The sequence below is a fragment of the Solea senegalensis genome, unplaced genomic scaffold (assembly GCF_019176455.1).
Source record: "Solea senegalensis isolate Sse05_10M unplaced genomic scaffold, IFAPA_SoseM_1 scf7180000013762, whole genome shotgun sequence".
Taxonomy (NCBI): domain Eukaryota; kingdom Metazoa; phylum Chordata; class Actinopteri; order Pleuronectiformes; family Soleidae; genus Solea; species Solea senegalensis.
In genome coordinates, this window is record NW_025320889.1 from 72,646 (window position 1) to 97,126 (window position 24,481).

The 24,481-nt window shown below is 41.6% G+C and overlaps 2 protein-coding genes across 3 annotated transcripts in view; one reads left to right on the plus strand and one right to left on the minus strand.

Annotated features, from left to right (window-relative positions):
* Nucleotides 1–12: 12 nt before the first annotated feature.
* Nucleotides 13–8,430, minus strand: txlng (taxilin gamma). Its single transcript, XM_044015697.1, has 11 exons — nt 8,278–8,430; nt 6,888–6,996; nt 6,308–6,455; nt 6,104–6,195; nt 5,813–5,983; nt 4,721–4,915; nt 4,520–4,639; nt 4,294–4,368; nt 4,119–4,211; nt 3,932–4,027; nt 13–3,711 (listed from the first exon to the last, which is right to left on the minus strand). Exons 2-11 carry the CDS (start codon nt 6,978–6,980, stop codon nt 3,352–3,354), a joined length of 1,443 nt encoding a protein of 480 aa, XP_043871632.1. The 5' UTR covers nt 6,981–6,996; nt 8,278–8,430; the 3' UTR covers nt 13–3,351.
* A 3,416-nt stretch (nt 8,431–11,846) lies between these two features.
* ccdc102a (coiled-coil domain containing 102A) overlaps nt 11,847–24,481 on the plus strand; it is a 40,383-nt gene continuing 27,748 nt past the window's right edge. Inside the window, exon 1 of one of the 2 annotated variants that reach the window (XM_044015702.1) lies at nt 11,847–12,022. The gene's annotated coding sequence lies outside the window, so the exon portion shown is untranslated. Of the gene's footprint in view, nt 12,023–14,079; nt 14,215–24,481 lie in introns of those variants that run through there. The other variant, XM_044015703.1, reaches the window with a different exon arrangement.

The window sequence follows — 24,481 nt, forward strand, 5'->3', positions numbered from 1 at the left end:
TAAAAATACAACTGCAAATTCTACAAAATGTTTATTGAAAAGAAAGACAGGGTTATAAGAACATTGTACAATCAAAGAGGGTGTGGGCCTTATTTTTTTGTTTTATATATATAAGTAAAAATAAAGCTTTCTGAAGCTGTGATGACTTGCTCCTCTTCTTTCACAGTTAGTCTCACCTACAGAGGTAGATTATGACATTACCTGAGAGTCAGTCTGGGACAACAAAGAGGGAACTAATGAGAGTGAGAGCGAGAGAAAGGTGTTTACTGCGGACACAAAAGCCGACCCGGTGTGCTCACATCTGCACACAAATGTGAAATCGAATGCATAAGTCTGTTAGTGTATACATTTGTTTCACAGAAAAATAATTAACCACCGTTTCTGTGTTTTCAAAGGAGTGACGCCATTAATCCCGAACAAGGTTCAGTCATCGCAGTAACAAGCATTTCTCTTTGTCTTACACGTCTTCTCATCACTGACCGCAAGTAACAGAGCAGCGATGAAGAATGAAATGAAACAAAAGGAGTGTGTGTGTGTTTCAGGCGAGCACTGAAGTCTGAACTTCGAGAGCACATGTCTGCAGAAGTCACTCCGAACATGTGTGGATGCAAATATCTGCAGAAGTGACTGGAGATGATCCTGCCAGCTGCCTGGTCTCGTCTGATAATGCTCTGACTGAGCTCATCTAAGAACGCAAGCAGCAGGATTATCCACAACAAGCGTCCTGCCTCCTGCATGCTCAAGCTAGGCTCCACCCCCTCGCCTGGATCCTCGTGAACACATCTCATCCAGACCTAAATCCCACTGCATTTATCATGAACTCTGGAGAATGTATGGACCCAATTCTCCAGACACTATCTCAACTGCTTCACAGTATCTGACCCCCGTCAAGGATCGACATCCTACATTCACCATCAACAGCAGCAGCAGTAGTAGTTTCTTAGAAGACAGTTCCTATTAATATCACAAGAAAACAAAATCAAACCCCCCCGTTCTTCCAGAAAGAGTTCATAAAGGTCCATTAACCTCATGTATGAATGTGTTAACATGATTTATATGAAATCATTAGAGCACTTCGCGCCTAAAAGTGATAGTTGAGACATTACACAATTATCGATAAACATTCACTGCATCTCTCGTCTCCAGAGGAAAAATAGGCAAAACAAAGTGTGACGAACACCTGCATCACAACTGTCATAATGACCAGGACTTATTCAAACTGATTAGATAGAAGGGGCTTTTGTTTGACAGTACCTATGAATGTCTGTCTGTATCCTAATGGCTTCACTTTCCACAGGTGCCTTTTTTCACCAGTGTTGGGATGAGAAATGCAAGAGACATCAGTATGCAGGCGATTGCCTCGATCATCCCTTGTGACTGAATGGAAATATTCTCATGTAATGAGAGGAGCTGTCGTTTCCCCCACCATGTGAGTATTTCAATTACCAGCAGATGAAACTCAACATAAAGCTTTTTCTCTAGCGATTCTGCCTACAGTACTGCAGCTTTACCACTTCTGTAGTGGTTCAAACTCATAACTAACCCACTGCACATATTACACCTTCATGTCACACTAGGTTTTTTCTCTCAGTGTCAACGTATGCTGGAAACCAATCCAATCGAAGATAATTTGATGCGAGTTAATCTCAGCGGTGCAATGTTCAACATGCTGCCTCATTTAAATATACTGTAGAATACTAATTTCTCAAGCACTGGTCACTCGAGCTGTTGCATTTCAGCACCAAATTAATTAAATTACGGTCGTTCACACGGTGTTTAGGAGACTCTACGCGCCATATTCACAACCTGTTAAGCACTTTGGTTTTCTCAAAGCTCCCAAATAGACAATCCAACCATCACACCAACTTTGCTCCCACGATTGGTCAGCTGTGAGGACACGACAAAGAAGACAGGGTTTGGACTTCACGCTCACTCTTAGCTCAATCGCTTCTGATGCTTTTCATACACACACACACACACACTACTTTATGCCACGGTCTCGTTTTCCCGCAGCAGCCAAATTGACATGTCCTAGCAGGAAAATGCACAGGTGTATAGTAATAACCATTAACGACAAATGACAGTGTTGACAGTGAGCCAGCATGCATCACCGAAGAGAGTCAGCTAAATGGAACGCGGCCATTTACTCGTGTACTTTTCCTACTGAGACACAACAAGACTGCCATGAGAAATGTCTATAAAATACAGAGTTAGTGTTATCTCAACGTGAATAGCAGCTTAGCAGTGGTCCAACACTTCAAAGGACCAGTGTGTAGGATTTAGTGGCATCTATGGGCAAAGTTGCATATTGCACCCTACTGAATATCTTTTGCCTCATGCTTTCAATCCGTGTATATATGTATGTATGGTGGCCAACTTGAAAAGCTTTCCAAAGAACCAGTGTTTAATTTGGAGAAGTTAATGAAAACACAACCGCTCTCAATTTTTAGGGAAAAGTAGATGAATGAAAATTGTTATTATTAATTTGTCTGTTCTTAGATTGCCCCAAATTTTACACACTGGACCTGTACAATGATGACTTATTGTACACACTAAGTCATCATTATTTATTTTATAAGGACATGCAGATTAGTCTTGACATTGGTGTATGAAAAAAATCCCTGCTGCCACCACAGACATTAAATGAACTAACATGACAGTCACACCAGGCGACCGTTCACTTCAGTTGATTGAGTTCAAATATCTGAATTGGCATTGAGATCCTTCCAACATCAGAGTGAGCTAGCAAGACCGGGCAAAGATGTCGAGGGCCTGTGAGAATTCTAAGAAATCTTTCTCCCACCAACTTCTGAAAATGTGTTAAGTCACTTGATTCAAGCTGTTAACTTAGACTAAGAACAGTTAACTCTAGCATTGTGGTGGTCCAGTTGTGTTTACTTAAGTCAAGCAAGTAAACACAAATGATCCGGCTACTTAAGTCATGCAAGTAACAACTTGAACGCATTGTAAGGCTTCACTGACATGTGAGATGTGACCACAGGGACCTAGTGTGTGATGGACAGTTATGAAAATACAGTTATGGTAGAAAATGGGAGTAGAAAGTGTTCGCCACAGAAACCAATCTTAAGAACCAATGCAAAATGAGGGCAATTTCTTAGAACAAAATCCTTGATAGAGTCACTTTATTCTTCTTAAATGATTACACAAAAGATATGGGCTCCGTTTCCTGGAGAGGCAAGTGTAGACTTAAAAAAAAGAAAGAAAATCTATATCTCCATTGAAGATGGTTTGTCTGGCTAGTTGTGGAACTAGGCTGGACGCATGTGGAGCCATCTGATCACATCCTTCTCACCTACACACACACACACACAGAGAGAGCGAGGGGTTGGCTCAGTCCTGCTGTGTGGTCGGGGTTTCTGCGAGCCGACTGCTCGTCGTAGCAGTCATGGGTTCGTCAGCGGCAGACGGTGAGGAGTCACATTCAGGTGGTCTGGGAGCTTGGTGGACACCCTCCGTCTCCTGTCCGTCTCCCTGTGTGAGGCCCTCCTCTTGCTCCTCTTGCTCCTCCTCCTCTGAGGGCTCTGGCTGCTGGGTCTCCTGAGCCACTGTGGTCCCTTTATCTCCCTCCTCCTGTAGGACGCTGAGCCGGTTGTTGAGGTCGTTCCTCTCCTTCTGCAGAGCTCTGCACAGCCTCTCCAGCAGCTCCAGCTTCCCCTGCAAGGCCTTGAAGTGGCCGTCACGCAGAGTTTTCTACAACACAAGTGTTTCATTAGCGTCAAAGATGATCTTTTTAGTGTTAGTGACATTTGTGTAGATCTGTCAGAAACAAAGATTTTGTCTGTAGAATAAGACGTGTATAGGTCAGGACAATATTTAATCTAATCTGGTAATTTGACACACATTTTGGCTTCAAGAAATACTGTGAAATTGTTTGAAAATTGCAGAGAAAAGAATGGTTAATGAACGTCACCTCCTCTGCCATCTGCAGCAGGGCCTGGTTGTTACTCTCCCACTTGGTCTTCCACTGTGTCGTTTCCTTCTCTAGCTTCTTGATCTTCTTGGTCATCTGCAGGTCAATACAGACACGTATGAATGAGACGTGGCGAGTTGAAATTTGAGGGCATCAAGTCTGTGACCCACAGCTGATTAATTCTCACCTTTTCCATCTCTTGTCTGAATGTGGTGAAGACCTCGTTGCTTTTAGCCAGAGTGCTCTGGAACTCCTCAAACTTGTCCATGTACAGTGAGAGCTAAGAGAAGAAACACATCATCATGTTCATGATCTTTTCACGACTCACCTGTCCGTGTGTGTGCATGTGGGTGTATATTCACCTGCTGTTTGAGCTGTGTCTCCTGCTCCTTCATCAGCTCACACTTGCGTCTGGACTCAGTGGCGTCCTTCAGAAGCTGCAGCATCAGCAACACACACACACACTCAGTACCAATATGATCCCACACACAGAAGACGTGTTGTGCTCTACTACAAATGGATGACTGTTGTTTGACGGCACAGCAATCAATGCAGAAAAGAAAAAACAAACACAGCAGATGAACTTACAAAGTCTCTCTCCCTCTGCTGCTTCTCCTCCACTTCTTTCATCATCTCAGTGATTCTCTGCAGCTTGGCGTCCATCAACTGCTGCTGCAGCTCCTTGTGCTTGAACACTTTGTCTATGTGCTGCAAGAGACACACACATGTCATCTCCATCAAGCTTTCACATGTGATGTAAAGATCTCTTCCCTACTTTTCTTTTCTTACCTCCTCTCTCAGCTCATACTGCTCGATGAGCTTCTTGAGCTTCTCAGCCAATTCCATGTTCTCCTGCCTCAGCTTGGTGTTGTGGGAGCTGTGCTGCTCCATCTGCACCTCAATGTCACTCAAGGTCATCTGGAAGTGCAGCATGGCCTCCTTCCGCTGCTCCTCATACTCCCTGGACCGCTGAGCGTTTTCCTCCTGTCAGGTGACAAAAAGAGAGATGAGGTGAAGACAGATGAATTTGAAAATTAATATCAGAATCTGGAGGCTAATTTGCCCAAGAGGGACTTTATGTTAGTGAAATAAATACCAACATGTAGCTTAATTACCATGTTCAGGATGCACACTGAATAGAGGGATGTTTAGTTGTATGAGAATGTATCTACTGCTCTTTAAAACACCATCTATAGAACACCTTTTAAAACAGAGTTTAGAAAGTGCTTTGACAGACCAGGGTGAGGAAATCACGACAACGTAAAGCCTAGTTTATACAAGCCACAGCTTGTCTAATGTAAAAGAATCACTCACCAGAAATGACATCCTCACAGGACTACTTTGCATTACACAAGCTTAAGCAAGTATTTATTTAAGCGAGACAAATATGAAACGCAGGGCTCCAATTATTGTTGTGGCAATCGTTTTTGCACCTAAAGAATTTTGAATTATCTTGGATTATAATCATGTGCCTGCAACATGCACAATTAACATGTCTGAGATGTCTCTATTGGACTGCAAAGACAATCACTGAGATGATTTTAAGGAGTAAATATCAAAGTCAAACAGTGACCATGTCAAAAACCAGTTGACACACAGAAAGTTGTTTGTGCAAAAAATGTGGTTCACTCATCTGTCTAAAACAGCATTAAATACTTCATAATTAACTCTTCAGATGCACTGACAGCAAATTTCTACTGAGACACTGCACCACCACCTGACAGCAAACATCTGAAATATAAGCTTTCATCTGATGCAACGTAATCCAGAATCATCTACAGCAGATGGTATTCCAGTAATGTGATGCTCAGAATGTACGACATGTAAAGAGGCCTGGCTAAAGACGACTGTGACACTGATGATTAATGGGCTGATGTTTACCTTCAGTGTTTTGTTGTGCCTCTGCAGCTCCCTACAGAGGCTCTCCAGCTTGCTACGTGCGAGGATGGCCTTGCTGTGCTCCCCTTGTAGATGGACCTTCTCTTTCACAATTTGAGCCTGCTTCTTCTGCAGGGCTTTTAGTCGCTTCTGCATGCAGCGGCTCTCTTCCAGCTGGACACATACAAAGAACGCTATAGTCTGATTTCAGGTACGTAACATCACTTCTGATACTTAACTAAAATGATTGGAGATCCTATTTGTTTTTAAATTAAATGCAGATATTACACTCACCAGGTCCGCATACTTCTTGCACAGAGCAGCCAGTTTCTCTTCCGGAGTGGCTAAAGAGTTCAGGGCCTGCATCAGCAGAACAACCTCCTTCCCTGGAACATCATCCAAACAAAGACACATTCAAGAAGACGCGTCGAAGCATATGTCAACAAAAATACCCGTCATCACATCTGTGCAATGCGAAGCTTGTCTCAGAGTTCTTACCAAAAGCTTTGTCCTCTACAGTCTTGGGGTCGCCACCGGGATCAAGCTCAGCTTCCACCAAGTCACTGGGACTGTCCTCTCTGCCTGGAGTTTCCCCCCTCTCCTCCTCAGCGCAGCACAAGCCCAAACCAAACTCAGCAACCTCCTCCTGATATGCACAAAACATGTGTCCAACTTTAAAACAGCTCAGAGGCTTTTTCAGACAAGTAGTAGTACAGGTTTCATGTATCTGTGGAGTGATGACATGTTAATGCTGCAGGCTTGAAAGGTTCTCATGGTTTCATCAGCACAACATTTTGTAAAAAGAAGCAGCATGCTCAGGGAGAGGACTGATCTATTTTTAATCTCTTCCAGGACTCTGATTTTAAATAGATATTTAGCTGTTTACAAACTGTTGATACTAAAAACATTGTACTGTAATTTTAAAATAATATATAAATAATTAGGAAGTAGCAATCAATCATAATGTCCCCACTGGCAGCCATGTTGGTATGCTGGGCATGGACATCTATGTTTGTAGGGTGGATCCCACCAAACACAAGCGACCACACACAATCAGACAAGGTGATAGGTTGTTTACCTGACTAGGGCTGTCCAGTTCGGGTGGAGATTCACTGCCTCCCACTATTCTTCTGGTCGCCACATCGATCTCACAAACTTCTGCTGTCTCCATTAGTCCTGATCACAAGCTACAGATCCACAGTAACTGTTAGATGATGTATAAAGGGACTACGGCAGTTAAAACATCATATACTACATCAAATGATAAGACACGGTAGCTGAATTGTCTGTCTAACTCCATGTACATTCAACAGGAGCCAGCAAAAGACTCCACCACGTGTGTATGGAGCGGCAGGAGCAGCGTGGACGTGCAGCCTGAGTGAAACATGTCAGTGCTGCGCAATCCCCCCATCATGAGAGCATTTAACGTCAACTAACATTGTACAATTTACCCTCGGTTTATGAACCCACTCGAAACAACATAAATGTAGTATATCGAGGCGGCTCCTACTGCCTCACGTTGTCATTTGTCTCAGGCCTACAAACACTTGACTTGTACCTTATTTTTGCGATAATTACTTAGCTTTAGCCTCGCACCAGCTCTCGTACTAGTTAAAAATTTCAACAGGTTGAAGAGACACTGCGCCACAATGGACTAGAGCAAACGATAACGAAAGTTATACGTAATGTAACTTGTTTGGGGGATTCACTAGTGTGTAAGGATACATGTTAATGTAACCGAAAGCAAAATTACGTACTGATGTTGGTGACTACGGGTTGTCACATACTAACAGAAGACTTCACTGTACGTTTATGTCAGTATTAGTATGTTACTGTAATGGACGCTGTATATCGAAGCACAAGTACGTAGTTGGCTCCTGTGTTACTTGTTGTTCAACCAATCTTAAAATCCGACAAAAAATTAAAACGCGTTCTCGTTACAAATGTAATGTCCCACCAGGCAGTTGTAGGACAAACGAGTTTAAATAAATGTTTCATGTCACATTTACGTTACCTTCCTGTTCTCTGGTGGCGCTACCGCTAGCTGTGGTTAGCCAACTTCAAAAAGTGGGGGGAAATACAGGTCTACGCACAGAGTGATGAACACCACTTGGGCCGAATGACAAACGCCTCGCTTTACAATTGCAAGTGTTTTCTGTAAGACATGTGCCTGCAACTGCGCTGGATATAATCAACGGAGCATTTGCTGTGACGTTCCCTCAACTCACGTCAGGTTAGCTAATTAGCTTTAGCACGGCAAGCACCCCATTGTTTACCCCCTATTCATAAACCACGACACGCATTTTCGGAACAGTCAGACAAGGCAATGCAAAGAATGACAGGGTTTGAAAGTAAAGTGCAACTGAGTAACACAGGCTGACATTTAGATTGATGTTGTTAGCAGGGCTTATCCCGTGCTAACTAGCTGATAGCTAGCCCTGTTGGATAACACCAGAAGTGAACTTTACTTCGTCAAATGCGGATTGTGTGCTGGGAGACGACACGGTGACACACGCGGCTCGTTTGGCAGCAGAAGGTCCCACACTGGGATATAATCGTCTGAAATCCCCACACGATACGAAACCAGTAAATGAAACGTGGAGATGGCATAAAGTGCTGCGTTTTACCTGTGTGTTTTCACTGTGGATGGGAACACGGTATCAAGCTAGCTGGCACCGAAAGAAAACGGGTCAGATATCCGGTTTAATTATTTCACAATAAAATATCAATATAGGATTATACTTGAAGTGTTACATTTTATTATTATTTTATTATATATTTTTATATATTATATATTTTTTAAACCACTTGTGGAATATACGCTTTTTTATTAATCTAGAGAACTTGTGTCAGGTCTGTGGACCTAATTTTACAGGTGTCACTGGATGATTTCATCTTAAATTAACAGTGGAACCTATCTCTTGTTATTGATTATTGATCAGACTTGGCTTTGATTAAAAGTTGTGGTGGCTCACAGAAGATTTACACTGGGCCAGACCATTCTTCAATTTGGCAATGGCTGATACAACAGTTTATTTATTTAGTTTTTGCTCCATTTCTATTTTGGGGGTTCTCGTAATTAGGTAATTTGTGGTATTAATATTTCTAAATTAAAAAGGTAAAATATCTGCTTCATAGATTCACTCTTGTCCTTGGATTTTATATGTATGTATATATATACATATACATACTGTATGTGTGTATATATATATTTACTGTATTTAATCCTCATCACATATCACTTTTATTTAAGCTTACTTTCCTCTCCATACGTTGTTAATATCCCACAGTCATCTTCAGTGGTTAGCTGTAGGCAACTGCATTAGCTTCAGTCAAAGTAAAGACTTTTGGGTAAGTTTAAAAATGTACATTTTAAAGCAAATACTGTACCCAATTGCACAAATTGAAGTGCACCATCACATGCCTCAGGCTTTAACGTTTTTTGGAACACTTTTAATTTGACGGCAGGATCCTCATAATTCTAGTCATTATTGGTGTGAGCTTGATGCAGCTGAAGTCAACAACGAAAACAAAGTCCTCTGAGCTCCTCTTTCACAGGAGACAGGGAAGTCAAAGACAGGAGAAAGAAAAACAGCCAGAGCATCATTTACAAAGCTAAATACTGCTAAGAATGAACAGCCATTTTATCATTTTAAGTCATGCAAAGGGAGAACGGTTGGGAGAGGTGTTAAAGAGTAAGGGAAGCAGGTAAGGAAAGGGAGAGGATTTTGTGTTTGGAATCCTTTCAATACCTTGTTGTTTATGTTTAACATGGTGAATAAACTTAATAATTCTCACTTTAAATGCTTAAGTATGTGTAATTTTCATACTCAATATGAAATGAAATATAGTCATTCTTTGCAGAGTTACTGGCACTTTTACTCAAGTGTGATTCTCCACTTCTCCACACAGCACTGGTCCTGCACCATATTATTTGTGTTTTAACATCTTTTGTGACTGACACTAGAATATAAAATATCACATAGTGGATGCTTTCACACAGTAAAGTAAAGTAAAAAAATATTTTATTTTTTTTACAATTTTTGCCAATAGACTATGACCTTTTTTTAAATCAGGCTTTCCTATAACTACAATCAGACACATCTACAAAATACTGACACATCCTATTTTACCCAAAGCCAGAAAAATTAGATGAGCACCTTCCTTTTTTTTAGAAATCAACCTTGGAGGTAGAATTAAACAACTTCCAGTTATCACACTATATGAATACATACAATACAAATTCGGGCTTCATTGGACTTTTTTTATCCATACACTCAATATTTGTCATAGTTATACATTAAAATTCATTGTCATTGTGCTTATCACGTAAACTACTTTGAGTTTGCAGCACAGTCACAAATTAAACAACTTATTTTTTAGATAGATAGATAGATAGATAAAATGGAAAATGTAATGAAGAGCAAGAGTGCAGAGTTGTTATTGAGTCTGATGTTTGTGGGGATGAAGGAGCTCCTGAACCAACTCAGTCCTGCAACGTCGTGATGGGAGACGTCGGCTGCGATTGCTTTTCTGTCGAGCCAGGATTCAGTGCAAGGGATGATTGTCACAGTCCAGGAGATGCTCTGTACGTTGGCATCGCTCCTCCACACTCCCTGAGGACATATTAAGACTTCAGGAAACTCTGTAAGTCAATAAAGCAAGACTGAGCTAAACTACAGGAGCTACTAAACGTAAAAGTTGGATCCTGCAGCACAAACATTCCAGTGCTTTTTTTTAACGATGGTTTCCAAGAATTCTTTCCGTCTAGTAGACAAGCTGTTTGTGAGTTTTTTCCTTTTTGAAACATGGGGATTATTACAAACACCGGACAAGACAGGCGCCCCTCCCAGATGTTGTTATAATCTAGATTTAAATTTGTATTTGTACAAATTTGACAAAGTTGTTTATTTGCATTTGTTGGTATAAGTACTGTGTTGTTCACACTTTTTGTTTTGCCATCAGAGGGCGCCAGTGATGTGTTTAGTTTTCTCAGCTGACAAAATCTTTTGAGATTGTGTTGTTATCAGCAGCAGGTGCCTGGTCTTTAGTTATCAAGGATGATCCAATCATATCTTTAGTTTAGGGTTTTCATCAGATTTGCTATTTTTTATTATACCATAATCAATGTAGGCTTGTGTCAGTGTCTTATTTTATTGTAGAAAAAGTGACTTAAATGGTATAAATGTAAATTTAAAAATGAGAAAGTTAAGGGAAGGTGCTCACTATCAAAATATCTGGATTTGTGATGCGATGATGTACCAAGTTAAAATGCAACTGTCGCCTTGGATAATGTAATTAATGAAGGCACAAAATAAATAAATAAAAGTTTTGTGGAATTTGATAAATCGGCAAAAGTCTGAGATTTAAATCTGGATTCTCAGTAAAAATATCAAAATTTGAAAGAAAAAAAAGAAAAAAATTGGAAGAATTAGGGCTGAAACTAATGATTATTTTCATAATTTGCTTTATATGTTGATTATTTATTATCAATTAGTCTGTAAATTGTCAGAAAATAATTCACAATATTCACATTTAAGAAGCAGAAAAATCAGAAAGCTTGTTTTACTCAGTGAAAAAACACTCAAACCGATTAATCGAATAATCATTGCAGCTCTAGTAAAAGTTCTAAAAGAAAAAATACACCAAATCTGGGCTATAAATCTGATTTTTAAAATATTGCTACAGTAAATCTACATTTTTTTCAAGTCACACAAATAAAAATAAGTCTGTCAAAACAATTCTGTCAAAAATGTTCTTTTTTTCTTCACTTGACCCAAATCATCGGCTGTAAATCATGAAAATAGCTTCGAGACTTAAAATAACACTTTTTAAATTTGGCTTTCCGTGGCAGCTGTAGTTGTAATTTTAACTGGGCGGTCTCTGCTCATTCAGCCTATCAGCGCATGGCTGTGTGCGGGCAGTGGCACCTGATTGGTTCAAAGCCGTCACTTGTTGTCATATCGACCGCTGATTGGTCGGTCGGATTGTCCAAACGCTGCAACGCCCGCCCATTTTCTCTCCTCTGCGAGAACGTCGCTCGTCATCCAGAGCAGAGGGAAGGGGAAAGAAGGAGAGAAAACAGCGGAAAGACAAGGGGGAGCTGGCGGAGGTTTGGTGAGAGAGAATAGGAAACTCCCGAGCTACTTCACCGGGAGAAAGACACACCGTCCAGGGGAGATACGTCCAGTCGTCGCCGGTGCTGCCTTCACGGTACGTTCGCCTGTGCTTCTGTTGAGCCTGTTAGTTTGACTGAGCTTCTGCTGTGAGACACACGGGTGTCATGTGGCACCGCGAAAATCATAACGTTCGTCTGTGTTTCAGCACGCGCACGATGCATTGGTATGTGTCTTTGTTTATGAGTAATATTTATAATACGGATATTTGTGAATGGCTGTTTACTTTGTTGTGGTGGTGTCTCGTGTTTGTCAGATGCCTTGTTGCTCCGTGCAGCCTCTGAAGTTTACACACCGTGGCTCTTCGTTTCTTTACTCGTTGACCCCCTTCTATGTGGAATATTGAACTCATTTTTGAGGATTATTAATTAACCTGCGTTGGGTGAATGTAGTCTGTAGTAGACGACGTGGACATTTTCTTGTCGAGACTATCCTGACCACGATAATTGCGATTCACAATATTATTGCCATCATTTGGGAAATCAATTCTGCGTTGAAACTTTTGAAATGGCTCTCAAATACTCTTTACATTGAGATATAAACCCTTTTTATATGTGGAAAGAAAATGAAGGTATTTGGTGGTTGTGGTGCATAATGACAGTGAGCATCCATAACGTTGTATTTCAGCTATTTCTGGATCTAATCATTCATTATGTCAAAAGATGTGCACAAAAATGTGGATGAATTCCACCCCTAGCTTGTAGTATATCTTAAAGTTAAGGAACCTGATTGATTCCTGCAAGTGCACACTGCATGTCATACTGTAGTTCCCTTATTCTACACACACTAAAAAGACAGATCTTTGCTTGAACTTTCATGTCACTGTTCTCATGATACTCTCATGTCTAACAGAAGCATGTCGTCAGAGCAGTGTGAACCGTGGATTGAAGCGTAGCCGCTGGAATCAGTTCCACCAAAAAATGCAGGAGATAAAAATGTGTTAATATGTGGAATGTGACACGTTCCCTCCCTGTGGAAGACAGCCCACCAATAAACTGAGTAAACCAACTTTGATGATTGGAAATGTGCTGAGGTGTTGACTTCACGGTTGAGGCGGTCCTGGATCGGCATCATGTGGGGTGTGTTGTCATATAAGACAGGGTTTTTGCCCCATTCTGTGCCCACACTGCAGTAAAACACACATTCTGCTACTTCCTTAATATAATTCAGAGTAAATTGAAAAATGTTTGCATTCTGGACTTTTGTTCCTTCAACGTTAGCCCCGCTTTGTACTTGACCTCATTTTGCACAGCCCTGTGTAAAAAAAGAAAAGAAAAAACGAGAAAGCACCACAGGAAGTCCTGCACTTCTCCTAAATAAATGCAATAATTAACCTCCCACTTCATAGAAATTCATGGCAAAAGAATCCCATCTGAAAAGACTTGAGATGTTTGTGCAGTGCATTCCAGCAGCAGGAGAGGAGCATTTGTCAGCATTTGGTTTTGATTTATGTGGTGGGTTATTCTGGGTGGCTGTATCCCAGTGAGGTACCACAGGTTTAGACGGATGCTGTCCTTTTGTTGCTGTCACTGAAACGGCTTCTAATTCTGATTAGATGCAGATTCCTTCACCCTGACACAGGCCCATCAGTCTCCGCTGGAGAGCTTATGTACATATTTGCACTCACGGAAAGAAAGACTTGACCTTTCAGCTGGAGTCACTTCCTGGGTGATCGGATTGCTTGTGGAAGACTACAGCTCTTAACATGCTGCTCATCCACTCTGCACACACTATGGAAGTGGTTAAAGGGATTTAAAGGGATTTGGTTTTTGTATTTCGTTCTGTGCCTATGCCTCCTTAAGATATACATTGTGAATATCGCTGTTGCTTTCTCTTATCATTAGACAGCCCTTTGTCAACTTAAAGTTCTATAGATTAAATTAGACATGGGACATAGAGCTGCTGGTCTACTGCTACCTTGTTTGGTAAGTTTGTGTCACTGAGACCTTGTTCAGATGGCCAGAACTATTATATATGTTTTTTAGTCTGAACTGCAAAAAACACAGAACACCCTTTATTGTTATTGTTGTTATTATTATTGTTGTTTTTGTGCCTGGAACACCTCACCAGGGAGTTGTCCAGGAGGCATCCTAACCAGATGCCCCAGCCACCTCATCTGGCTCCTCTTGATGCAGAGGACCTATCTCTAAGGGAGAGTCCAGACACCCTGGACACCGTTGTATCTGCAATCACGTTCTTTGGGTCACTACCCACAGCTCATGACCATAGGTGAGGGGAGGGACGTACATCGACAGAGGCGTCTCAGTCTGAATGCTCTGATTTGCCAATTTAGATTTCAAATTGTCTTGTGTCTTAACGTTGTGCACAATAATGACAACTCTAAACATGACTTCATGACAGAACTAGGGCTGCAACTGAGGATTTTTCTCACAATCTGTCCATTATTTTACCAATTAGTCGAGTACTCGTCTGGTTTGTAAAATGTCAGAAAATGTTGAAAAATGTTGATTGGTGTTTACCAAACACCGGAAATCATGAGAATCTCGAATATCTTGTTTTGTCAACAAAACAAAATTGGTCAGTTTTAAGGATTTCTTTGTTCTATGGAGCAAGAAAAACAGAAAATATTGAAGCTTTAGTTGACGATTCATTTAGTAATCATTGAATTGCATAATCCCAAGACAGAAGATTGCAAAATACTAGTTACCAGTCTTCTGGGTAGCATGAGGTACTAACTGTGTCAGTATGGTTCTGTGGGGTATGTACAACCACTCTTAAAAAAACATGAACTATCCCTTTTAATAATGTCTGAGCACTTGGAAAACACAAAGTCTGTGAATAGTCTGGATACCACAGAAATATTCTATTATATCTGAATATTTGATGATAAAGGTGTTCAGGATTATTGGGAAGTTCTCGGAGGGGAGGGGAGGGGGGCACACTGTCCTGAGATTTCCCGGAGCAGACAACACCATCTGTTTTGCTTCTTGTGGCTGTTTGCTTTGTCGGTGTGATGACCCGGCCAGTCTGCACACTGTTCTCTCTTCATCACCTCTCTCACACACACAACCCCTTCTCCATTTTATTCAGTTGAGTCTCCATTATTTATCTCTTGTCTCTTTTTTTTTTTTTGTAAATTAACACACAGGCGTGCGCACAGGCCTCAGATGGCTGTGTGACTTTGGTGTGTGGTTGTCATGGAAACAAAAGAGTTTCTGAGGCAATAGAAGAGGGAATGAGAGCCATGTGCTCCTTGTTCAGACACCACGTCTGATCTCTTTCCCTCTGTGCCGTGTCACAGACTGTTCTGCTGTTTGTTCACAATGGAACTCGGGCTCCTTCTGTCACAAATGTTATGATACGAGCAGATTTTCTTCAATAACTATGTACAGTCTGAAAGACAAAAAAACAACTGTACACAGATGTTTTTGTTTTTGTCAGCCAGGCCTCTGAACACTTGGGAAGAAAAGACCTGAAGTACTTTCCAAACGCTCCAGTAGTTTAAGCAAAAAATAGATAAGATAGTCCTTTATTAGTGCCATAATGGGGGAATTATGCAAAACATTGCATGTTCACTTCCATGAATATAGGAAATGGAATAGAATATACAATATCAACATTATCTAAGCAAAATCTGTATATTTACAGTATACACATTGCGAGATATTGCACTGATATGAAATTACAGTGGTTATATTGCACATAGGATGAGTAACGTGTGACATTTGGTCTACTGTGAGAGCAGTGGGGAGGAACGACCTGTGATATTGCACACATTAAGGATGTTTCAGTCTGTCACTGAAGGAGTTGCCCAGTGCTGTGATGGTGTCCTGCAGGGGGTGGGACATGTTGTCCATCAGAGATAATAGCTTGGCTATAATTCTCCTCTCTCCCCCAAAAAAGCCAGCTTGGTACTGGGATGCCCTTTTTTTTGTAGTGCCAGATAATAAGAGGCATCTTGACATGCTCGCGTGTCTGTAGTTAGCTCTAGCCCACATCCAGAGTGCTCTCTGTGCCGGTTCCAAGCCTGGATAAATGGAAGGGTTGCGTCAGGCAGGGAATCCGGCCTAAAATCTCTGCCAAATCAAATATGAGGTGGATCACTCTGGTGACCCCTAAAGAGAGGGAGAACCTAAAAAGAACCAGACCAGGCAATGTCAGATCCTTTATGGCAATGGTTTTCAAAGACCCTGGAAGACCCTGTTGCACGTTGCTAGTGAGTCTGAAAAGTTTCCAAATAATACCCTTACAAATGAATTTAGAGTACAACGAATTGTAAAAGAATGTTTCATTTGCAATCTCTCTTTTTTTTTAAAAAAATAGTTCATATTATTCAAGGTAAAATATGTGAGGGGGTTCTGAGATCAGCTGGCAGGGGAGAAATGTGCCTCCCCTTCCAGCATCACGTCGCTCGACCTGATCATCCTGACCGCACGTTTCGATTCCTACTCGAAGTGAGCACCTAACACTTGTTCAAAATAGTCAGGACACCGGCTTCAGTCATTTTTGCTGCCGAACACGATGTCGATACTGACCGAGAGGCTTTTCCACCATTACAAAAATGTGTCCAGCAGACCCTTTGTTTTGTCAGTCTTCCTGTGCGGAATATCAACATCCTCTTGTGTGTCACTCCACCCAACGAAACTCAGGCCAGAGCAGAGAGGTCAGGCCTTTCTTCTGCCTCTGTCTGCATCACTCTGGCCCGTCATTAATTTCGGTCTGCCCAGACAACCGTCTCTTCTACATCTGTTGAAGAAGGCAAAATTCTTACCGTAGAACCACATGAGACTCCCCGAGAACTAAACTCCTGAGCTGTGGTAAGAATGCAGTCCTATTTGCTCTGCTGCACTCAGAAGCATTTAGTATGTAACTGACAGCAGGTCTGCCAGGCTGACAGTGTACCTTCAGTCATTGCGCCTGCTTAAACACATTCCAATTCCCTCACATTTGTTTAGATTGCTCCCAGCATCTCCTGTCTCTCTGCAACGCTCTTCCTCTTTTGCTTTCTTAACACTCCCTAAGGCTCAGGACACACCGCCACGGTTTGCACGTGTCCGGTTAAAAAAAAAAAGATACACACACCACATCGACTGCAGCCGACAATCGTGTACAATCGAGTACAGCGCAAACCAGCTCGCCGTGACATTTCAACAGCTGCTTGCTGGTAATTCTGATATGTCAACACTGTGAGCGCCATAGGTGTTTTTATAGCAACAGATTGTTGCTTGTTGACGACACAGGTTTTAAACACATGCTGAAAGAGAGTCCTGTTTCAAAGTTGCTGCAAAAGCCATTCATAAACAGACACAAGCACGAGTTCACACAAATACAGGCATTTCTGCGCATGGTGTACATTATCTGTACATATTATTTTGTATTTCTTCTTGGACAATATTTTACATTGTAGTAGAAATGTTCTAAATGCTGCACGTTAATGGATATTTATTGGACTAAAATGAATATTTTTGATGACTATTTCATCAATATGCCATACTTTCAGTTTAGAAACGCCATAGTACGTGCAATTAAACGTGTTTAATTCAAAGGGAAAAGTTTTGGGGGAAAGCAGTTAAGAGTTTTACGATCCTGATTTTCTCTGTTCTGCCATTTACTTTATATCCGGAGTGAAGATTTGCCACATTTACCATTGTTGCTCTCGCTGGTCAACATATACTGTACATAGCCCAAAACATGACAATGATAATGCTGGCTTTGTATGGAATTTAACTTTGTCCAATATTTGAGCCAGTGAGTTTGACAAGTATCGGCTTACCCATCATAAAATATCTTAATCCCAGTACACCTTCCACCACCTCTCTCTCTCTCTCTGTCTCTCATGATTCATCAGACCAGGCTATGAAACCCATTATTGACCTGTGCATGTGTTTTATAGACCTTAACTGTTAAGGTCTGAGGGATGTGTTGTTTGAGTGCGTGTGCTGTGTTTTGCGCTAATGTAAATTGTTCCTAACACGTCTGCTCTTCTGTTTTGGTTCAGGGAGTTTAGTGTACAGAAAGCGCCTGTTTAGACTCAGCCGAGTGCTCTATTAGCCATTAAAGGAATGGGATTAAAGTAATTACAGTAACTTGTGAGGAAAAATGCTGCACTTTCAAACATCCCAGTGCTTTTAATAAAATGTCCCACATCCATGTGCACCTGACCTCACAATAAAAGGCATTCAAATTTGCACTATTTCGATGCACTCAACCAAATGTGTGTAACTCCTGTATTTCATGGCCGCATACAGCTCAATCTGATCCTAAGTGGTACAGACTAGTAAACCCACTGCATAATAACCCAGCGACAAATGTTTCCTGTTTTCCTGAAAACTCACATTTTAACAGCCTGAGGCATTTTGAGAGAAAGAAACACAATTTCACTTACAGAGTCCTCATAGAACTGTGTTGTGGTCAGAATACAAGCCAGTGAAGCAGCATTTCATATGATGTAAACTCTTTCTTTTACTTATTCCCGAAACCTGTCGCCTCATAGCTTTTAGAAATGCATCGATTTGTTTTAGGAAAAGTAACTGCAGCATTTTGAAGTGGACCAACGACAGTATTTTTCTGCCTTTTTCCAACGCTGACAGCATGAGTTTAGTCCACTCTGATCCTGACCAGCTCACCAGGGAGCATGAATGGCTTCGCCAACTCACCATTTAAAGTGTGTCTTTGAAGCTGATGTTATTTATTTTACAGAGAGGCAGCTAAACGGACTGCTGTTTCCTCAAAGCTGTCCACATTTCATTCATCTCTGCAGAAGCTGCTGCGCAAACACACACACACATACACAAGTGATAGAGATGTGTGATTTTTTTTTTGTCTTGAGCTCGAGTGAAGAAGAGTTTAGCAGTTCTGACAGCAGTAGTTGTAGGCATCTCGTCTCGGGTGTGACATGCCTTTTTGTTCCAAGGTCATCTGGGATTAGTTCTAGCTCTTGCTTGGTACCTGGCCAGAGCAGGTCCTAAAAAGTACCAGTTAACAGGTACGGTCACTAATGGAAAAGCAAAAAGAAAACGAGCCGAGTCGTGGTGGAACTGTGTAGTGAAAAAGCGACATTAGTGTCTGATACAAAAAACCCCCCACCAAACTATCCCTTTAACCTTCACACACACTTTTAGTGTAGTGGTTGTAGTAGTGAAGAGATCTGCACTGTGAGTGTAGGCAGTCTTTTATTCTTGGAGATAGTGTGTTTCCATCTGTGTGTGTGTGTGTGTGTCTATGTTTAGCTGTGTTTGTTTAGTATGTGGTAATTATGGCTGGAAGCAGAGTTAGAGTTGGGGCAAGCAGAGGAATGCCTTTGGTCTGCTCCTGTCACTGAGATTTAACGATGGGCTTTTGAAAAGCTCAAAGCAGCGTGTGGGTGTGTTTGGTGACGTACGTGTTTTGGTATGAGTGCACGTTTTTGGATCGATCACTTATGTGCGCGTGCGTGAGAAGGAAGCGCGGAGCACTGAGATCTTGACCTCGGAAGCTTCCTTTTACGAGGACACTAACACATACAACAGACACGCGCTCCTATAACACACACATACAGCCAGCCATCTTGTTTGGGTGCTGCTGGTGGCCTCAAGGTGATGCGTCTTCCAGATGTGGTGAATAGGAGCAGCAGATGGCCGTGGTGGGTGGAGTAAGGGGACTTATTTGATTCCTCTCGCTGACAGTTGGGGGTCACAGCCGTCCTGTTCTCAGGCCTAGTTTTCATCTGGAAGGAAAATATCTATCAATCCAAATTCTTGAGGGCTCTCAATAACTTTTTTTATATGATACCTAAAATGTATTTACATGGATATTAACAGTAAAGTATGATATTGTTTGTTTGTCTCTAGGATTACGCAAACTTTTGTAGGCGTGGGACGCGACCCATGGGCAAAACCATTTAATGTTGAAGTGGATCTTCTCTGTGTGATTTTTTTCTTTTCGGGGTCAAACCCGTGTTCAAAATCTCTGTGTAGTTTGACATCTGTTGTGCAGTGTCAGGGTTCTTACAGTAAATGTGGGAGAAAATATCACAATATCCCCACAACACTTGAAACAATCGGGGGCCTGTGAGGTTACGGTGAATAAATATACAGTCTGTGTCTGTGACTGCAGTGTCTGTGAGTATGTTTATGTGTGTTAGAACAGTGTTTTGTGGCATAAGTGACGGGAAGGGAGGCAGAAAAGAGAGTGGCAAGTTACCATCAATCAGTACACTGAAATTGTGATATTTTGCAGGTATTTTTTGATGTTACAACTGAATATTAAACTTTTTGTTGGTTAGCATAATAAAGTCAATCAATTCTTCAGTGCAGTGTTGTGATAATATCGTATCACGACTTAAATAGCGCGTTAATATTTTATCATGGTTGTCTCTGGCGATTCCCACAACAGAGTAAACCTCTCCGCACGGCTCATGCTTCTGCAACATTCAAGCATTAGAAAATGTGGCGTTCGAGAATATGTTCAGTTCACTTTCACTATCAGCTGACATGGTCTGGCTTTGATGTGTGTGTCTGTGGAGACATTGCATTGACACATGCGAATGTGGCCACATGTGTCCTCAAACCTCTGAATGTGTAAGATTCTGGACTCGCTGTCCAGAGGAAGATGTAAACTATGTCTAAATGGGGTCCTAAAGTGTCCCAAATATGGTGACTGATTGTTTAAGTAAAATAAGTAGTAGTCTCTTTTTCCATAGACTGAGCTTCCCCTTTGATGGCTATTCATTAATATATTTTTTTTACTTCCTATCTGGATACAGGCGGATCCTGGAATGCTTTGTCCATAGTTTTATATACAGTCTCAGTGCTCTCCTTATCTAGTATGAGCACACAGTGGTAATGGGTGTGACGGCATCCCCACCCAGTGTGGTCACAAATTGACTTGTGGCTTTAATGCTCAATTGCCTCTTTTGTTACTTCACAACACCAAGTACCACAAGCATTAACTATCTGTCTCAGAAATCATATAAAAGGGTTCTCTCTCAGGTTCCCTAATCTTACTCTGCTCCCACAATATCTCATTCATCATGGCTTGCACCATAAGTTTTTTACTTTCTTTTTTGTTTACTCCGCAACAGAACTAGGGGTGGAGTGGCGCAGTGGTTAAGACCGGTACCCTGTGCGTGAAAGACGTCATTATCGCAATGGTCGCAAGTTCGACTCCACCCCTGGCTGATTGTACTCAGTTCCATTAGAAATGGAATAATAAATAAAAGTGTCCACGAAATGACATGTAATGTAATGTAACTACTGTTGCTGCTGTGTAGTCATTAAATGGTTAATAAACATCACATCTGCTTTGCACCGGGACAGGACTGTTGTTGCTTAATGTAGTTTTAAATTTGAACCAGTGGAATACTTGTGTGGATCAGCATAAAATATTAAATCAGATTGTGAAAGTGGCATAGCTTCAATTTAAATATGTGAATGTAGTACATATTATATGTGCATAAAGTCATCAAAGTTTGTGTGGCATGGGTTTGGTATATTGTGAGGTGATGGGACTGTTTTTTAAAATATAATAAGTAGCATAGCCATTATTATAGTACCTGGTACTTAAATGTCCTGGTATTTTGCTGTGCAATCGTGACTAAAGCAAATTAAAAGTACCTGAACTGTTGGATTTAATGCGATGAGACTTTATGAGCTGTTGTGGAGACTGGTCGGCTGAAATAAAATGCTGGAGCACATCCAGGTATGTTGAGCCCGGCAAGCCCAACTGGGAAGGTTCTAGTATTTTCACAGAGCACTATCTCCAAAGCAGTAAACTTTCTAGAGCTAAAGAATTGACCTGGGATTTCCAGTTCCTGGTTGCTGTGGTGGAAACGAAATAGTTCTGAATGCCGGCTCTTGTTATCTGGTCCTAGTTCTTCTTGTGGTGTGTTCCATGCAAATGTTGCAGCTGAAATCTGCCAATGCAGTGGTCAGCTTTAATTGCTGTTAGTTTTTGGCCTGGCGTGTCCCAGACTCTAGATATAATTAAGAGACCTTTTTAAAACAAAGAGAGTGATTAATATGTCCGTCCAGCCGTGAGGATCCATAATGGCAGTGGGATTGAATGGTAATTGAAAAGCCTGCTGCGTGCAGAGCAAGCAAGACGGCGTGTGCTGTCATTTTTTCGACAGAGTGCAGAGACCTGTTTGAAATCTAGTCCTATTGCGATGGCAGTCTGATGTGATGTGAACGTTGGCAGCAGGTGAAGGGCGGAGAGACAGTGATGTATGGCCTCAGCCCTGACCTTTCTGCCCCACCTGCCCAAAATGCTTCATTAATCTGAAAGCAGTGGGTAATTGATTGCCCCTCAGAGGGCCCTTGCACACTCATCTGCATGCTCCGCTTGACATCTGTGTTTACAGCTCGACACTACTTAAGACTATTAAACTCGCTCTAGTGGAAACTCCCCCGTTTTGTTGTGCCTTTTTTATGCAGCCTTTTCAAGGTGGGAATGAGCTACATCAATGCACTCCATGGAATTGTTTTGGATTCTGAAAAGTGGGGATTGCAAGTAGGGGGGCGGGTTGTTAGGGTTTCATCAATACTGCTTATCGATACAAATACTTGTCAATACTCGCATTGGTGCGTCTCTTTATTTTTGTGCTGAGGATGCCTGAATGAAGAGGAAGAGTGTCCTCCCTGCCTCACCACCACAGGGGCAGACTCTTGGGTTAAAACCACATGACTCCACTGTGGTGAAGCTGCTGTAAAAACCTTAACATTAAGCGTCCCTGTGACATCAGCTGTTTTTCTTCCCTGGAGTGATTTTTCCCTCCTTTTAGCGATGGCTAAGGGGGTGGACTGACTTCTGTGGCTGCTGTTTTACTGACATTGTCAATGGGATTATTCAGCAGAAACACAAGTTCTTAAAAGTGATGCTGGGGTGCTGTACGGTCTCACTTTTATCGAGTAATTGAGTGTTTTGTGGGGTTGCAAGTTATTAGTTGCTCATTTTGAGTGAGCCTGAACCTTTTAGAGATGGCCTGACACGGTGGCTGGAGACTAAACAATGCAGTGCAATCTCAAATGTAATCACCTGACACTGGCAGCTTCACTGTCATTGGGGGGCACTTGGAAATCTAAAGTGAGATACCTCAGGAACCAGTAGCAAGTTAGTACTGTTTCTTGACACCCGTCCCTAATGAGAAGATGATATCATTATTTTATCATTGCACACATGGACACAGTTCACTAGTTCACTGTCATGAGTCCGGTGACAGGTGCACAGTGTGAAAGAGAGCTTCTTCCATATCCCTTGCACACTGCTGCAGCCAGGTAATACAACTCTGGCTGTTTCTGTGTGTGCTAATAATTTAATTAATGAATTAACAATTAACAGCGTAATGGCACGCAAGCCACTGTGCATGCATCTGTCACACAGCACTGGAGCAAAATGCTACGCTATGATCTCAATGGGAACTGTAAAGGATGTTTCGGTCCATTTTGAAGCTGTACTGGGACAAATTAGACAATGATGGGAAAGTGTAATAAACTTTGCAGGTTTTAGTAGTTTTTCAAGATGTGCCATGACAGCAGTTTTGTGTATCTATATGTTGTCCATTTTCTCTCTCCATCCAGCTGATGGAGGAGAAGGTACAGGAGAAGAGTAGTGCACATTTGAGGTGGTGGCCCAGTTTGGAAGTTTTTAAACTGACTGCATAAGCTCCCATGTGTCCACGTGTTGCAGTGTAAGCTTTTTTTTTTTTGCCTGATTTGATTGCATTACTAAGTGCTTTGATCCCCATTAGAGGACGGTAAGCCCCTCCACCTTTCTGTGTCCAGTTTGCCCCTTAGCGTTATATCACAGACTGTGAACGCCTGCTTCCCCGGGGAGAAAAGATTAGAACCAGACAAATTCCTGGTCATCTCAGAGTCTTCAGTCAAATAAAACCTATACTGACGCAATGTTTGGCCGACTTTGGCTGTTTTGTTTTTTGCGCAGACATCTTAAACTGCTAAATGCTGTGTCTCAGTCCCGTGTTTATGTTGTTGATCAAGATCATCTTCCACCCATGATGCTGTTTATACATGATGTCATCTCATCACAGGCTTCTGGATGTGTGGCTAATCTGAAGAAAGCACACTTTTAAGGAGGATGTTTTTGGGGAGGCTGTTTCAGTCGGACACACAAGTGCAGCGCAGCATCAGATAAATTAGGACTTCATTGATTTGGAACGCGGCTCTAGAGGAACCTCAGAATAAAAACTTAAAGCTGTAAATTTGTACAAAAGGCTCCTTTTTAATGTATTATTTGGAGAGAGATGGACGCAGGGAGGGAGGGAGAGAAAAATGCAGATTTTGACTGCAAATCATTCATTGATTCAAACAATATTTACTGCAGTGGTTCTGTGGTATCTAAATAATATGTATTAAAGCATTTTGTTGCATCAGCACAAGCAAGCAGAAGCAAAGCACTTACTGATTGTTCAGCAATGATTCAAAATCATCCTAGAGAGAATTATGATGCATCTAAGGATTCAGTGCTCACACGTGTCAGTATAGAGTTAACCTGTTCTCAATCTTCCCAAAGATGCTATTTGCTCCACCTGTTCCTGAAG

What these genes read in the sequence shown, in the direction of transcription:
- txlng (XM_044015697.1), bottom strand. Translation starts at nt 6,980, where the DNA reads ATGGAGACAGCAGAAGTTTGTGAGATCGATGTGGCGACCAGAAGAATA. An exon ending in GCAAGAAGTATGCGGACCTG is followed by an intron (nt 5,984 to 6,103) that starts GTGAGTGTAATA and finishes GTATGTGTCCAG; the next exon opens with CTGGAAGAGAGCCGCTGCAT. An exon ending in TGCTGCAGATGGCAGAGGAG is followed by an intron (nt 3,712 to 3,931) that starts GTGACGTTCATT and finishes CTTGTGTTGTAG; the next exon opens with AAAACTCTGCGTGACGGCCA.